At 42.2% G+C, this 17,534-nt stretch overlaps 1 protein-coding gene across 1 annotated transcript; it reads left to right on the top strand.

The window, feature by feature from the left end:
* Positions 1-1,377: 1,377 nt before the first annotated feature.
* On the top strand, positions 1,378-16,297 carry LOC147368701 (adhesion G protein-coupled receptor E4-like). Its single transcript, XM_086409758.1, has 6 exons — positions 1,378-1,419; positions 6,597-6,663; positions 10,507-10,598; positions 11,875-12,055; positions 13,833-13,928; positions 15,435-16,297. Exons 4-6 carry the CDS (start codon positions 11,876-11,878, stop codon positions 15,480-15,482), a joined length of 324 nt encoding a protein of 107 aa, XP_086265884.1. The 5' UTR covers positions 1,378-1,419; positions 6,597-6,663; positions 10,507-10,598; position 11,875; the 3' UTR covers positions 15,483-16,297.
* The last annotated feature ends 1,237 nt before the right edge of the window (positions 16,298-17,534 follow it).

Below are 17,534 nucleotides of genomic sequence, written 5' to 3'. Positions count from 1 at the left end.
ACAGGTATACATGTGTTCCCCATCCTGAACCCTCCTCCCTCCTCCCTCCCCATACCATCCCTCTGGGTCGTCCCAGTGCTCTAGCCCCAAGCATCCAGTATCGTGCATCGAACCTGGACTGGCATCTCGTTTCATACATGATATTTTACATGTTTCAATGCCATTTTCCCAAATCTTCCCACCCTCTCCCTCTCCCACAGAGTCCATAAAACTGTTCTATACATCAGTGTCCCTTTTGCTGTCTCGTACACCGGGTTATTGTTACCATCTTTCTAAATTCCATATATATGCGTTAGTATACTGTATTGGTGTTTTTCCTTCTGGCTTACTTCACTCTGTATAATAGGCTCCAGTTTCATCCACCTCATTAGAACTGATTCAAATGTATTCTTTTTAATGGCTGAGTAATACTCCATTGTGTATATGTACCACAGCTTTCTTATCCATTCATCTGCAGATGGACATCTAGGTTGCTTCCATGTCCTGGCTATTATAAACAGTGCTGCGATGAACATTGGGGTACACGTGTCTCTTTCCCTTCTGGTTTCCTCAGTGTGTATGCCCAGCAGTGGGATTGCTGGATCATAAGGCAGTTCTATTTCCAGTTTTTTAAGGAATCTCCACACTGTTCTCCATAGTGGCTGTACTAGTTTGCAATCCCACCAACAGTGTAAGAGGGTTCCCTTTTCTCCACACCCTCTCCAGCATTTATTATTTGTAGACTTTTGGATCGAAGCCATTCTGACTGGTGTGAAATGGTACTTTAAGATTTTTAAACATCACTTTATTAGGAAAACTTGCCAAGCTGCAAGAATTGTACAGTGAACACCCACGTACCTGAGAGAGGCTGGGACCTGGGACCATTTGTTGCAGTGGTTCCACCTGGACAAACACCTTCCTGAACAACAAGATGCAAAGAAACTATAGGGGACTAAAAATAGCTTCACAGTTTCGCAGCTGGGGGCAAATTATAAACCAATTGCCATTTCTGGTGTGGGAGCAGACTGAGGGTCCTGCACATGGACCTGCAATCTTCAGTGAAAGTTTTACTTGTGTTTTCAGTGTATCTCCATGTCTGCATTGCCCTCTCCCTTCATGGGCTACGGTCCATGGGGTCGCAAACAGCTGGACATGACTGAACCACTAACGCATTCACATTCATTCGTTCATCTTATTTTTTTTAATGCATTTCAGAGTAAGTTGAAGCCTTCAGTAAACTGTCTCTGTTTCTGTATTTAAAAAGAAAAAAAATTGCTATTCTCTTCATTTGCACAATACTAGAAAACCGTCCCATAGCAGCTGTTACGAAACCCCCAATTCTCCCTGAGAAACACCAGAGAAAGATAAAAGATGATGTAAGTTCCTATTTTTGCTTTCATTTTGTCGTGATGGCTCGAAGTCTGTTTTTGCCTTGGAGTGGTAAGTCTTTAAAATATTTTATTCTCTTTTAAGAAATGCAAATATTGTGCATTGATACATATATGTGGAATCTAGAAAAAAAGGTACCGATGAACCTATTTGCAGGGCAGGAATAGAGACACAGACACAGAGAACGGATTTGTGGACACAGCAGAGGGAGGCGGGGGCAAGAGGAAGGTGTGATGAATTGAGAGAGTAGCATTGAAACATACATTACCATGTGTAAAATAAATAGCTAGTGTGGAGTTGTTATATAACACAGAGAGTGCAACTCAGTGCTCTGTGACAACTTTGAGGGGTGGACTGGGGTGGGGGGCAGTGGGGGTGAGGTTCAAGAGACAGGTGACATATGTATACTTTCGGCTGACTCACCTTGTTATATGCCCACAACCAACCCAACGTCATAAAGCAATTATCTTAAACAGACATAGAGAACAGATATACAGACATGGGGAGAAGGGAGGAGAGGGTGAGATGTATGGAAAGAGTAACATGGAAACTTACATTACCATATGTAAAATAGACAGCCAACAGGAATTTGCTGTATGGCTCAGGACACTTGAACAGTGGCTCTGTATCAACCTAGAGGGGGTAGGATTGGGAGGGGGTTTCAGAAGGAAGGGGATGTATGTATGCCTATGACTGATTCATGTTGAGGTTTGACAGAAAACAACAAAATTCTGTAAAGCAATTATCCTTCAATTAAAAAAGTGTTTTATTTAAAAAAAGAAACAAGTATCCTCCAATTAAAAATAAATTTTAAGCTAAATAATAAAAACATTTAATATTTTATTCTCTCTAAGTAGAAACAGCAAGGACACTTCAACTCTCATACTCTATCTTGTTTTCAACACTGTGGCTTGGGCAGGGGGCATCCACTTGGTTTGCTCTTTTAAACCATGGCTGAGGTATGTCTCCTATGGAAATACCTGGAGGAATTAAGACGGGGCACTTTCAACATGATTTCATCAGGCAATGGGGCTCTTCAAAGCTTGCTCTTATATTCCGTCGTACAAGGATAGGATCAAAGTGAGCTTCTGGGGTGGTTGTTGCGCTGTGGTCAGTCGTGTCCTACTCTTTGCGACTCCACGGAGAGGGGAACCTGGCGAGCTACAGTCCACCGGATTTTTCAGGCACGAATCCTGGAGCGGGTTGCCGTTTCCTTCTCTAGGAGATCTTTGCCACCTGGTCACCTACAGCTCCTGCATTAGCAGGAGGATTCTTTACCACTGAACCAACTGGGAAACCCTTGCAAAACATGAATTTCTTGTAAGAATGGAGTTTTTCGTGTCAGGGCCAGACTTTTGACATGGAAAGCTGTCCCGTGCTCATTTTTCTTCCTGAAACTGAGTTGAATTCTCCCGGATCCATTTGCTTTAGCGAGTCAAAATTCCGCCCGGGTCTCACCTTGGTGTTTCTTGGCTCAGAACAGACAGCTGAGCTGCGTGTGGACGGCGCCTCCTGGTGGTCACATGTGGATGGGACAAAGCATGCAAAGGCCTCGTAACACTGAAACGTTTCTCTTTCAATCTGAATGTCCCATGACAGGAACTGAAAATTGATAAGGACCCTTCCTCTGTTGCAGAGAGATCACATTTGCTTCCTACTCCTAATTTTGGAAGCCCCAACCTGTATTATATAAAACATTAAAATTGTTCCTCATTCCATATTACGTGGGTTTTGTTTTGTTTTATGGGGTTTTGTTTGTTTGTTTGTTTTTGCTAAAATTACCAAGAGCATTTCTAGAATTATTGCCCAGGATAAACTCATTTAATTGTCCAAGCCTTATGATTTTTTCGGTTTTTTTGGCAGCACGGGGTAGCTTGCAGGATCTTAGTTTCTGGATCAGGGTTCAAACTGAGCCCCCCGGCAGTGAAAGCGTGGAATCCTAACCACTGTTCAGTTCAGTCGCTCAGTCCTGTCCGACTCTTTGTGACCCCATGAACCGCAGCACGCCAGGCCTCCCTGTCCATCACCAACTCCCGGAGTTCACTCAAACTCATGTCCATCGAGTCGGTGATGCCATCCAGCCATCTCATCCTCTGTCGTCCCCTTCTCCTCCTGCCCCCAATCCCTCCCAGCATTAGGGTCTTTTCCAATGAGTCAGCTCTCTGCATCAGGTGGCCAAAGTATTGGAGTTTCAGCTTCAACATCAGTCCTTCCAATAAACACCCAGGACTGATCTCCTTTAGGATGGACTGGTTGGATCTCCTTGCTGTCCAAGGGACTCTCAAGAGTCTTCTCCAACACCACAGTTCAAAAGCATTAAATCTTCGGTGCTCAGCTTTCTTTATAGTCCAACTCTCATCCATACATGACCACTGGAAAAACCATAGCCTTGACTAGATGGACCTTTGTTGAAAAATTAATGTCTCTGCTTTTGAATATGCTGTCTAGTTTGGCCATAACTTTCCTTCCAAGAAGTAAGCATCTTTTAATTTCATGGCTGCTATCACCATCTGCAGTGATTTTGGAGCCCCGAAAAAGAAAGTCTGACACTGTTTCCACTGTTTCCCCATCTATTTGCCATGAAGTGATGGGACCAGATGCCATGATATTATTTTTCTGAATGTTGAGCGTTAAGCCAACTTTTTCATCCTCCTCTTTCACTTTCATCAGGGTGGTGTCATCTGCATATTCTGAGGTTATTGATATTTCTCCCAGCAATCTTGATTCCAGCGTGTGTTTCTTCCAGCCCAGCGTTTCTCATGATGTACTCTGCATAGAAGTTAAATAAGCAGGGTGACAATATACAGCCTTGACATACTCCTTTTCCTATTTGGAACCAGTCTGTTGTTCCACGTCCAGTTCTAACTGTTGCTTCCTGACCTGCATATAGGTTTCTCAAGAGGCAGGTCAGGTTGTCTGGTATTCCCATCTCTTGAAGAATTTTCCACAGTTTATTGTGATCCACACAGTCAAAGGCTTTGGCATAGTCAATAAAGCAGAAATAGATGTTTTTCTGGAACCCTCTTACTTTTTCCATGATCCAGTGGATGTTGGCAATTTGACCTCTGGTTCCTCTGCCCTTTCTAAAACCAGCTTGAACATCTGGAAGTTCATGGTTCATGTATTGCTGAAGCCTGACTTGGAGAATTTTAAGCATCACTTTACTAGCGTATGAGATGAGTGCAATTGTGCAGTAGTTTGAGAATTCTTCGGCATTGCCTTTCTTTGGGATTGGAATGAAAACTGACTTTTTCCAGTCCTGTGCCCACTGCTGAGTTTTCCAAATTTGCTGGCATATTGAGTGCAGCACTTTCAAAGCATCATCTTTCAGGATTTGAAATAGCTCCACTGGAATTCCATCACCTCCACTAGCTCATAGCTCATAGCTTGTTCATAATGATGCTTCCTAAGGCCCACTTGACTTCACATTCCAGGATGTCTGGTTCTAGGTGAGTGATCATATCATCATAATTATCTGGGTTGTAAAGATCTTTTTGTACAGTTCTTCTGTGTATTCTTGCCACCTCTTCTTAATATCTTCTGCTTCTGTTAGATCCCTACCATTCCTGTACTTTATTGAGCCCATCTTTGCATGAAATGTTCCCTTGGTATCTCTAATGTTCTGTGAAGAAATCTCTAGTCTTTCCCATTCTATTGTTTTCCTCTATTTCTTTGCATTGATTGCTGAGGAAGGCTTTCTTATCTCTCCTTGCTATTCTTAACCACTGCCAGAGAATTCCCCAGCTCCTATGACTTTTATGAAACACTTGTCAAGTGAGAAACCTAACTTATGTATTATTTTCAAGTAGAATAGACTGCTAATTAATGTCAAATTCAAGAAGTGAAGAAGTCATATAATTCTACCTATATACCTGCAAAAGGCATTAAAGTGAACATTTATTCATCAGTATGACTCATCTTTCTAAGTTTTCCCCTATTTTATCCATTTTTTCCTTGAAGTCTCAAAAATATTTTCATGGATCTGTGAACATTTGTTTACCCTGATCAACATACTTTTAACTCTCAATGATCACTAGCGAGCCAAAATTATGTTGGGTGTGCCTTCACCTGGATGTTCCTCGAAGGGCTGCACCTCTTCCTCACTGTCAGGAACCTCAGGGTGGCCAACTACACCAGCGCAGGCAGATTCAAGAAGAGGTTCATGTACCCTGTAGGCTACGGGGTCCCAGCGGTGATTGTGGCTGTGTCTGCAGCGATCAACCCCCAAGGATATGGCACCACTAAGCAGTGAGTCCGGTGCTGAAAATGTGCTGTCGGGGACGTGGGTACACACGTGTCTCCCTGGGAAACTGAGGGTGGAAGGAAGGGTGGAGTAGGTCACGACTCAGGCTGAGAACAAAGATGCTGAACATTTATTTCTCCAGCCCCTGGGGCGAAGTGTTTCATATACACCATTTCTCATGTCTATCAAAACATCCCTAGAGGAAAGTGCTCCAATTGTTCCCATTTTGTATACTAAGCAAACTGAGGTTTAGAGAAAAAGGTGAATGACTAGTGTAAAGTAACACGGACAGTAAACTGGAAGGAGCATGAATTTTTATTTTTTATATAAATGTCTATATTTATAAATGTCACATGTTTATAGATCTTTAATACTTCTATTACTGAAAGTAATAACTGGTTTTATAAAAAATAATATTCTAATAAAGAACCTCTGTAATACCACTAAGCCCAGTATATGTTAGTCATTCGGTCACATCTGACTCTGCAACCCCATGGACTGTGGCCCACTAGGCTCCTCTGTCCATGGAATTTTCCAGGCAAGAATACTGGAGTGGATTGCCATTTGCTACTCCAAAGTATCTTCCCGACCTAGAGTTTGAACCCATGTCTCCAGTGTCTCCTGCTTTGGCAGGTGGATTCTTTACCAACTGCACCACTTGAGAAGCCCTTAAATATATATAAATATAAATATATACTTTTATAAAAATGGGGTCATGATAAAGATACTGCATGTAATTTGTTTATTCCCTTAATACTCTCCAGGCTAGAATACTGGAGTGGGTTGCCATACCCTTCTCCAGGGGCTCTTCCCCACCCAGGGACTGGACCCACATCTCCTGCATTTCCTTGCATAGAAGATGGATTCTTTACCAGTGAGCCACTGGGAAGCCCAAAAAGTCCTATATAAATATTCTCTATTGCAGATCATGTATTGTATTCCATTACCTTTCAAAATGCTGCCACTGTTGCTTTCTGTTTTTCAGTTGCTGGATCAACACAGAGAAAGGGTTTATCTTGAGTTTCTTAGGACCCGTATCAGCCGTCATCTTGGTAGGTTTGTAGTGTGCGTGTGTCTGCCTCAGGTGCCATGTGTGTATAGAGTATGTGTGTGTGGTATGTAGTATTCAACTTAATTTGAAGATCAAAAGAGGTACTATTTTTTATTTTTTATTGCAATACAGCTGATTTACAATGTTGTGTTAGTTTCAGGTGTACAGTGAAGAGATTCAGCTATATATATATATATATATATATATAATGGAAAAGAATCTGGAAAAGTATATATATGGATACTTATATATATATATAAAAGTCTCATATATATAAAAGAATATATATTTTTTCAGATTATTTTTCATTATAGGTTATATCAAAGAATTGAATATAGTTCCCTATGCTATACAGTAGGTCATTGTTGTTTACCTGTTCATATACAGTAATGTGTATACGTTAATTCCAACCTCCTAATTTATCCTTCTCCCCACTTCCCCTTTGGTAACCATAGTTTGTTTTCTGTTTGTCGGTCTATTTCTCTTTTGTATTTAAATTCATTTGTATGTTGTTTTTAGATTTCACATATAAGCAGGAGCATATGATATTTGTCTTTCTCTGACTTAACTTCACTTAGTATGATAATCTCTAGTTGCAACCATGTTGCTGCAAATGGCATTATTTCATTCTTTTTATGACTGAATAATATCCCATTGTATTTATGTACCACATCTTCTTTATCCATTCCTCTGCTGATGGACATTTAGGTTGCTTCCATGTCTTGCATACTATAAATAGAGCTGCATGAACACTGGGGAACATGTATCTTTTCGAAGTATGGCTTTCTCTGGGTACATGCTCAGGAGTCGGACTGCTGAATCATATAGTAGTTCTAGTTTTACTTTTTTAAAGAATCTCCATACTGATCTCCATCCCGGTTTTACCAGTTTACATTCCTACCAACAGTGTAGGAGGGCAATCTAAGTACTATTTTAACATTCATTTGTTTCCTTTTAATAGTAGATGTTTGAGCATATGTCTTTATTTAAATTTTTTGAGCATATTTTTGCCATCAAAAAGTCTACAAACAATAAACACTGGAGAGGGTGTGGAGAAAAGGAAACCCTCTTAAACTGTTGGTTGGAATTCAAACTAGTACAGCCACTGTGGAGAACAGTGTAGAGGTTCCTTAAAAAAAACTGGAAATAGAACTGCCATACAACTCAGCAATCCCACTGCTGGGCATACACACCAAGGAAACCAGAGTCAAAAGAGACACATGTACCCCAATGTTCATTGCAGCACTGTTTACAATTGCTCGGAAGCAACCTAGATATCCATCAGCAGACAAATGGATAAGGAAGTTGTGGTACATATACACAATGGAATATTACTCAGCTATCAAAAAAGAATACATTTGAGTCAGTTCTAACAAGTGGATGAAACTGGAGCCTATTATACAGAGTGAAGTAAGTCAGAAAGAAAAGCACCAATACAGTATATTAACACATATATATGGAATTTAGAAAGATAGTAACGACAACCCTACAACAAGACAACAAAAGAGACACAGATGTAAAGAACAGACGTTTGGACTATGTGGGAGAAGGCAAGGGTGGGATCATTTGAGAGAATAGCATTGAAATATGTATAGTACCACATATAAAACAGATGACCAGTGCAAGTGTGATGCATGAGGCAGGGCACTCAAAGCCGGTGCTCTGGAACAACTCAGAGGGATGGTGTGGGGAGGGAGCTAGGAGGGGGGCTTCAGGATGGGGGGGACACATATGCACCATGGCTGATTCATGTCGATGTATGGTAAAAACCACCATAATATTGTAAAGTAATTAGCCTCCAATTAAAATAAATAAAATTTTTAATGATAAAAATAAAAATCTAAAAAAAGGAAAAAAATTTTTGAGCATATTTAAATGCTGATGAATAGAAAAGAAATCATCCTTGTATCTCTAATATCTAGCATGCCATATATACTTAATATATATTTGTTGAATAAACAAATAAGTGGATGTGTAAAAATATAATTGTGACTATGATAAAATTATGTGATTTGGAAGTGATTTCACCAAGTGTTCTTAAATCTTCTTCAGTTGGTTCAACTCTTAGGATATAGTCTGATGATAAGTCAGTTTAGGCTACAGTGTGGTACGGTGACAAAGAAGTCCCAACATCTCAGTGGCTTGGCAGAGCAAATACGTTTTTGTGTGCTATTTTTGCAAAGTCCAGTGTGGATCAAGAGGCTCCCCATGTGAGATTCAGCTTTACTTTTTTATGACTGTGCTGGGTCTTCGTTGCTTTGTGCAGGCTTTCTCTAGTCGTGGTGAGTGGGGACTACTCTTTCTTGGGCGCTCACGTTTCTCATGGAGGTGGCTTCTCTTGTCGTGGAGCACAGGCTCTAGGCATGAGGGCTTCAGAAGTCGCAGCACATGGACTCACTAGTTCTGGCACATGAAGTTAGTTGCTCCAAGGCATGTGGGATCTTCCCAGACCAGGGATTGAACTCGTATCTCCTGCATTGGCAGGCAGATCGTTAGCCCCTGTGGCACCAGGGAAGTCCTCAGCTTTTCTTTTATGATTCTATTATTTTGACATGTGACCTCCTTGGTTGTTGCTGGAGGGGAAGAGTTGAAGACTGTAGGATTCAGGCATATATCACTGCGACCAACATCTCATCCGCTAGAATTCAGCCACATGCCCCAGACTATCTGAAATGAGCCTGGAAAATACCTGTCCATGGCCCGTGTGTGCAAGGAAAGGTGTTGGTGGAGACACCACATTGCACTGCGTTTGTGCCACCTGACCACCCACGCATGTTCTTTTGTGGCCTTTCAGGAGCTCCTTGGTGGTATTGTACAAGTATCCCCAGTCTGCTCCAAAGGAATTTCAATATATTCTCTCTTTTTTTTTTAACTATTTGGCTGTGCTATGAGGCATGTGGGATCCTAGTTCCTGACCAGGGATGGAACCTGCATCCCCTGTATTGGAAGCATGGAGTCTTAACCACTGGACCGCCAGGGAAGTCCCCAAGTTGCAACATATTCTAACTATAAAATCTCATACCTTTTCCCATGATCTTCAGTGCTTTCTAGTTTGACTATTTCTTTCTTAGGGAATAGTTGCCTTGCAATGTTGCACAACAAAGTGCATTAGCTACAGCATGTAGCATGTTAGTCACTCAGCCATGTCCAACTCTTTGCGACTCCATGGGCCATAGCCCACTAGGCTCTTCTGTCCGTGGAATTCTCCAGGCAAGATTACTGGAGTGGGTTGGCACTCCCTTCTCCAAGGGATCTTCCTGACCCAGGGATCGAACCCTGGTTTCCCGCACTACAGGCAGATTCTTTACTTTCTGAGCCATCACATATATCCCCTCTCTCATGGCCCTTCTTCCCACTCACCCCCATCTCACCCCTCTAGGTCATCACAGAACACCCAGCTAAGCTCCCTGCACTCTACAGCAGGTTCCCACTAGCTATCTGTAGCTCTCTACACATGGTATCTTCACACACGGCAGTACACATATGTCAGGGAAAACCATAAAGAGATGAAATGACAACCCTCAGAATGGGAGAAAATAATGGCAAACAAAGCAACTTACAAGGAATGAATCTCTAAAATTTACAAACAGCTCATGAAAACTCAATATGAGAAGAAACACACCCAATCAAAAAATGGGCAGAAGACCTATGTAGACATTTCTCCAAAGAAGACACACAGATGGCCAAGAGACACATGAAAAGATGCTCAACATCATGAACTATCAGAGAAATGCAGATCAAAACTACAAAGAGTAGTTCACCTCACACGGGTGAATGGCCATCATAAAAAAAAAAAAAGACTCTGTATGTTGGTCCACAGTTAGTATCTTTTTTTTTCTTTCAGATAAACTTAATCTTTTATTCAATAACCCTGTGGATTTTGAGAGACCGACTTTCTTCCCTCAATAAAGATGTGTCCAAGATACAAAACACAAGGTAAAATGGGTTTAGACAGTTTAATGGGCTTTGCATAAGTTGTAGTCCTAAAGGATTGCTTTTTCAAGCATGCATGCATGCTCAGTTACTAAGTGGTGCCCAACGCTTTGCAACCTCATGGACAGTAGCCCACCAGGCTCCTCTATCCATGGGATTTCCCAGACAAGAATACTGGAGTGGGTTGCTATTTCCTCCTCCAGGGAATCTTTCTGACGCAACAATCAAACCCATGTCACCTGCATTGGCAGGCAGATTGTTTACGTACTGAGGCACCTGGGAAGCCCCTAAACAGTCATCTGTAAAGAGTTGCCTACCATGTTAGGAACCACTGTCAAATGAGAATCACCCTTAAAATCATATATATTTGAACCCTTGAAATTAATGAGCAGATTCATAGAACCAGAAAGTAGAATTGATGTTGCCCAAGGGTGAGGGTAGGAAGGAATGGGTATTTATTGTTTTTTGGATACAGAGTTTCAATTCTTCAGGGTGAAAAAAAGCTCAGTAGAAGGATAGTGTTGTTCTAGCAGTGCAACAATGTGAGTGTATTTAATGCTTTTGAACTGTGTGTTCAAATGTAGTTGTAGTAAATTTTGTGTTATGTGTTTTTGCCACATTAAAAAAACATAATGGTAAAATACCTTTCCTTGAGGAGGAAATGGCAACCCACTTCAGTATTCTTGCCTGGGAAATCCCATGGACACAGGAGCCTGGCGGACTACAGTCCACTGGGTCACAAGAGTTGGACGCGACTTAGCGGCTAACCACAACCACCACAAAATATCATTCCAATTATAAATATTCATAATAGAGGAAAACACCCATGGAATAAACTCATGCTCATCTATTAGAGTTTTTACAATGGAAATGATAGCCATTACTTCCAAATATTGCACTCACAACCACAGTTACTCCAAACCATCCTGGCTTGAGAAAAGTTCACAAGTAATTAGAACAGGCGTCCCAGGTGGCTCAGTGGTAAAGAATCTGCCTGCCAATGCAGGAGACTTAGGCTTGATCCCTGGGTTGGGAAGATCCCCTGGAGAAGGAAATGGAAACCTATGGACACCTACAGTATTCTTGTTTTATTCTGAATAATTCCATGGACAGAGAAGCCTGGCAGGCTACAGTTCATGGGGTCGCAAAGAGTCAAACACAACTTAGGGACTAAAGTACTACAGTTGGAGAGGAAGGCAGATGGGGTCTGAAGACAGGAAAACATACTACTCAAGAGAGAAGGTGGTGAGTTGGTGACTGTCCTTCTTGGTATTAACAGGATGCTGACGTTTAAAGCCATTGCTCAGCTCTTCCTCTTGGGCTGTTCCTGGTGCCTTGGCTTCTTTCTCGCTGAACTGATAAAGGAACCCATCAGATCCATCGTTGCCTACGCTTTCACCATCACCAACGTCCTGCAGGGAGTCTACATCTTCCTGGTCCACTGCGTCCTCAACCAGCAGGTAATAGGACCCATCCTGTCTTCCCCCAAGCTCCCAACTGGGGTCCTCACACGTCATTTACCTGGCTAGCCCTTCTCTCCTGCATGATGCCCTTCTGTCTGATAGTGTGTTCCCATTTTCCCCAAGCCTACCATTCTCCACTGAGTCCGGGAGTTCAAGCCCCTGTTTGTAAATGCATTTTTTATGTATCTGTAGGATGAGGTTAGTTCCACATCCTACGACTCCGCCATCTTGATTCCCCTTTGGGAGTTCAAGTCTCCATTTTCCAGTTTCCCAATACATGAATCTGCAATGAGGAGTGGATAGTTACTTCCCCATTCATCTTCTCCGATCACAAATATGGGGTCTGACAGCAACAAAACTAAAGTTTGGGGGACAATGGTTTCCATTTTTTAATACTCAAATTGGATTTTAACAATTATTACTTGCTTGGCTCTGGGGGATCCAGGGGCAGCTTTCTGAACAGTGAGGAAATCAGAAACGGGAAACAACATAATTAGACATTGAATAACCAACTGTGATTTGCACTGTGGGGAAAACTGTTAGGGGGACATTAAACTACCACATAGGGCTTCCTTAGGCTTGACAATGAGGGGCTTAATGTGGGTGGGAGACAACCAGCCAAAGAAAGGAAGTAAGGCTGATGTGGCAACCCTTGCCAGTCCCAGAACCCAAAGACATGTAGCGAGGGCAGTGCTCTGAGTATAGGAGACTGCAGTGGTAGTGAAGTTCCACTTGCCAGCATTGATTGGACCATATAAGCTTTTTAAGCAGTGATTTTACATTGCATTCTGACTCAATAAATAGGCAGATATCTCTAGGTTTCACTCCAATGGAGTTGTATGGATCTCAGAGAGACATGTAGTCAGGTACGAATGTGAGAGTGGAACCATAAAGAAGGCTGACGCTGAAGAATTGATGCTTTCAAACTGTGGTGCTGGAGAAAACTCTTAAGAGTCCAAAGGACAGCAAGGAGATAAAAACAGTCAATCCTAAAGGAAATCAGCCCAGAATAGTCAATGGAAGGACTTATGCTGGAGCTGAAGCTCCAATCCTTTGGCTTCCTTGTGGGAAGAGCCGAATCTTTAGAAAAGACCCTGATACTGGGAAAGATTGAGGGAGGGCAGGAGGAGAATGGGGAACAGGAGATGAGATGGTTGGATGGCATCATCGACTCAGTGGAAATGAGTTTAAGCAAATTCAAGCAGATATTGAAGGACAGGGAAGCCTGGTGTGCTGCAGTCATGGGGTTGCAAAGTGTAGGACAAGACTTAGCAACTGAACAACAACATTGAGAGGAGGAAGCAATTCTCAGTAGTTACAGAAAACTGCTCATGTTCTTAGGGATGATATAAATGCTGTGTTATCATTAACATGAATATGAACAGGCTGATCCACAAATAATATCTCTGTAATCACTCATGGGGCCTCTCTGGTGGCTCAGACACTAAAGAATCTGCCTGCAGTGCAGGAGACCTAGGTATGGTCTCTGGGCTGGGATTACCCCCTGGAGAAGGGAATGGCTACCCACTCCAGTATTCTTGCCTGGAGAATCCCATGGACAGTGTAGCCTGTCAGTCTACAGTCCATGAGGTCTCAAAGAGTCAGACATGACTGAGCCACTAACACACAATCACTTATAGTTCAATCTGTTTGATATAGCCTCTATGGGTTATCTGCAAATATAAATGGAAAAATAAACATTATTTTTGGTAGCATTCATGCATATATCTAGAATGTATCTAAATGCAAGATTTTCATTTACCATCTTTTTCAGGTGAGAGAGGAATATGTAAAGTGGCTTAGGAGCATGCGTAAAAAGACAGAGTCTGACAGCTACATCCTTTCCAGCTCTACCATCCAAACCCATGTGGTAAGATGATTTCCTGTCCCCGTCCATGCTGTTTCCTTATTTGAAATATTCTCTTCTGCCGGCAGTTGGGTCTGCCCCTCACCCAATAGTGTGATGAGACCACACATTGACTCTTGGTACAGAAACCTGTTAGCAGCTCTGTCTCAGCTTACTGTGCAATATCTGACTCTGTGCATCTCTTCTGCTGCTGCTGCTAAGTCGCTTCAGTCGTGTCCGACTCTGTGCAACCCCATAGATGGCAGCCTACCAGGCTCCACCATCCCTGGGATTCTCCAGGCAAGAACACTGGAGTGGGTTGCCATTTCCTTCTCCAGTGCATGAAAGTGGAAAGTGAAAGTGAAGTCACTCAGTCATCTCCGACTCTGTGCAACCCCATGGACTGCAGCCTACCAGGCTCCGTCCATGGGATTTTCCAGGCAAGAGTACTGGAGTGGGTTGCCATTGCCTTCTCTGCTGAGCATCTCTAGGGTGGGGTAATAGCATACTTACCACATATGATCTGCACAGTGAATGATTATACTTTTCTAGAATTATTGGTTTCTGAGTCCAAGAGCTTCCCTGGTGGCTTGGTGGTAAAGAACCCATCTATCAATGTAGGAGACACAGGTTTGATCCAGGGTCAGGAAGATCCCCTAGAGAAGGAAATGGCAACCCACTCCAGTATTCTTGCCTGGGAAATCCCATGGACATAGGAGCCTGGCAGGCTATGTAGTCCATGGGGTTGCAAAAGAGTAGGACATGACTTAGCAACTAAACAACAGAAGCAAGCTGAGTTCAAACCTTGGAGTTACAGAAACATGAATGAAACTTTTTCTTGATATGTTACATCATAACTAAGTTATACTAGTTCATGAGTTCCACAAAGTTGCCAAACAGATGTTTCACTGCTGGTATGCTCTGAGCCTTAACCAGGCCTGTGCTTTGTAAACCTTAAAAGAAGCCACAGAACTTGGGACTTGCCAAACATCTTTGGCCAGGATTTTTTTTTTCCTGTAGAAAATGTCTTTACATTTTGTAGAACACTGATGTTTTTTACAAAAGACTTAATTTAAGGGCTGTTGGCATAGGCAAAATAGTACTTGAAGAAGCTGGTAGACATTACAAAATACTTTTCTCCTTTTACTTGATAATGATGAAGGAAAATGAATGAAGGGATAAATAGGATGGATTTAGGTGAGATGTAGCAGTATGACCTTGGTTTCAGTCCTACTTTTGAAATTAACTTGGGTGTGATATTGACATCAGTCTCCTCATGGCTGAGATAAGTGGGCCAGACTTCATCATCTTATGATTACTTTCATATCTTCAATTTTCTGAGATGCAAAAAACAAAGGCAAATACATTAAGCCTGGAAGAAAAACACTCAGACTTTCCCTGGGATCCATGCTTCAATATGAATCTCATCTTTTTGTCAGGAAATTCCCAACAAATGATGTTAATAATTACTTTCAGGAATATTTCAGCATTATTTCTCTTTCTGTTTCTCCCATAAATTCACACATGGAGATGGAAAAATCATCCAATTTATGGGGGAAAAGAAGAAGCAATACTTAAGTCTGAAAATGACAAACAGTTCCATGTCATCCTCCCAACCACCCTGGAGAAAGAATCAGCCACGTGACTCAAACACCCAGGAGAACTGCTTCATCATACAGTAGAATCGCTCACAGAATGTATGCTTTGGTTGAATATTTTGTGTAGTGTTACAGCGCTCTATGTTTTCAATTAAGATATTTTACACAGAGGCATGTAGATCTTACACTTAGTAAGTTTGTAAATATATATACATGTATATGCTCTTTTTGTTTAGTCACTCTGTTGTCTCTAACTCATTTGTGACCCCGTGGACTTAGTCCAACAAGATCCTCTGTCCATGGGATTTCCCAGTCAAGAATACTGGAGTCAGTTGCTATTTCCTTCCCCAGGAATATTCCCAACCCAGAAATTGAACCCTCTTCCTCCTGCATATATATCTATTAACTACATAAGTCAAGTCAAGAGATGCAGTATTTGCATTACTCCTGAAAGTTCCCACATAATCCTTTCAATCATTTATCCCCAGTCTTCCACCCCAGAAACAATTATTCTGATTTCTATAGCAACAGATTAATTCTGTCAATTCTTTAAGTCCATATACATGGAATCATACAATATGACCTCTTGGTGTCTGCCATGTTTCACTCATCTTGATGATTATTTTGGAATTCATCCATTTCATGCATATGTTGTCAGTCTGTTCCTTTTATTGCTGAGTAGCATTTCACACTATTGTATATCACAATATGTTTATCCATACCCCTGTTCATGTGTATTTGAGTCATTTCCATTTTTCCACTATAAATAAAGATGCTATGATCATTTTCATATAATGTTTGTGTGTGTGTATGTGTGGCCACGTGTTCTCACTTCTCTCAGGTAAATACCTGGAGCTTCCTGTCTTTGAGTCGTATCTGATTGATGTGCCAGGATTCAGTTCTTAGTGTGTGATGCCTGTACTAATGGCACCGGCATCAGTTGGGAAGCCAGAAATCACACTATGGGTCTCTCCCTGGATTCACTTGGGTTTAGATTCAGAAATCAGAGTTGTAACAACCCTCTGAATGTCTGTGATGAACAATGTAATTTGAGACTCATTTCTGCAGAGAGAGAGGAGGGTGGTTATCCAAATGCTATGAGAACATTCTCCATGACTGGCAGTCATTTCATTACCCTCTCCCCTTATCTAATCATCTTCTCTTTTTATTCAAAGTAAAATTTCATTTTGCTTTCAAAGGAGAAGCTCAAAAGTAATATGATGCCTCAGACATTGGAGAAGAAAAGAAAATACTATTTAGAGAAGTCAGAACAGGGCCACTATGATGAAACCACACTTCCTATAAGGTTGACCAGCTGCATTTTCCAGAGACCAGTCACAAAGATAACCTCACATCCTGGCAATGTGGTCAGACACCGTCAATGTGAGGGGACCTTGGAGAAGCCCCCAGCAAGTCTGTGCATTCAGGAGACTACAGGGTCTTCAGGCGACTGCAGGGTCTTCAGGCCTACAGCCCAGTAGGAGAACCTTTCAGGACCATGGACAGTGCAAATGTTTGCAGGATCTTTGCCCAGCTTAGTGTGGGTGAATTCGTGGGCCGTGCTGGTGCCCGGTCTCTGCACACCAGCCCTGAGCCCATCCTTGCCCAGTCTTCAGATGGGGCAGAGTTGGGCCCAGGATTGGGTCCTGGAGTAATGCAGTCGCAGAGAGTCACAGAGAGTCAGACCCAACTGAGTGACTGAACAACAACAATGAACAAAGTTTCTGAGTCAGGGCACCAAGGGCTGGAACAGGAAACCTAAGGAGGTTGGGCTCCTCCCAGGTGTAATGACCATCCCTGCTTTGGTTGGGAGCATGGCTGGAACTCAAGAGCTTGGGGCTGCAAATCTGAGCTGATACCACTTTTCCCCTAGAGGGCATCTGGGTCAGGGCCATAGGGGTTGGACCAACACCACATAAGCTGGTTGTTCTCCTTTCCAAGCACATGAACTCACACACATGCCCATAATGGCAGTTTCTGCCCTGGCCAGAGGCAGGACTGGTACCTAAGGTAGCTTCATCCCCTCCAAGTG

The sequence above is a fragment of the Bos grunniens genome, chromosome 7 (genome assembly GCF_055505025.1).
Source record: "Bos grunniens cultivar Pamir isolate PY7600 chromosome 7, Bosgru_T2T1.0, whole genome shotgun sequence".
NCBI lineage: Eukaryota > Metazoa > Chordata > Mammalia > Artiodactyla > Bovidae > Bos > Bos grunniens.
Note: the sequence above shows the minus strand (reverse complement) of the source record. Positions and strands in the feature narration are given on the sequence as shown.

Excerpts from the sequence above, each read along its gene's own strand:
- LOC147368701 (XM_086409758.1), top strand. The coding sequence starts at position 11,876 with ATGCTGACGTTTAAAGCCATTGCTCAGCTCTTCCTCTTGGGCTGTTCC. Across the intron at positions 12,056-13,832 it reads ACTGCGTCCTCAACCAGCAG|GTGAGAGAGGAATATGTAAA; the intron begins GTAATAGGACCC and ends CATCTTTTTCAG. Across the intron at positions 13,929-15,434 it reads CTACCATCCAAACCCATGTG|ATGGAAAAATCATCCAATTT; the intron begins GTAAGATGATTT and ends TCACACATGGAG.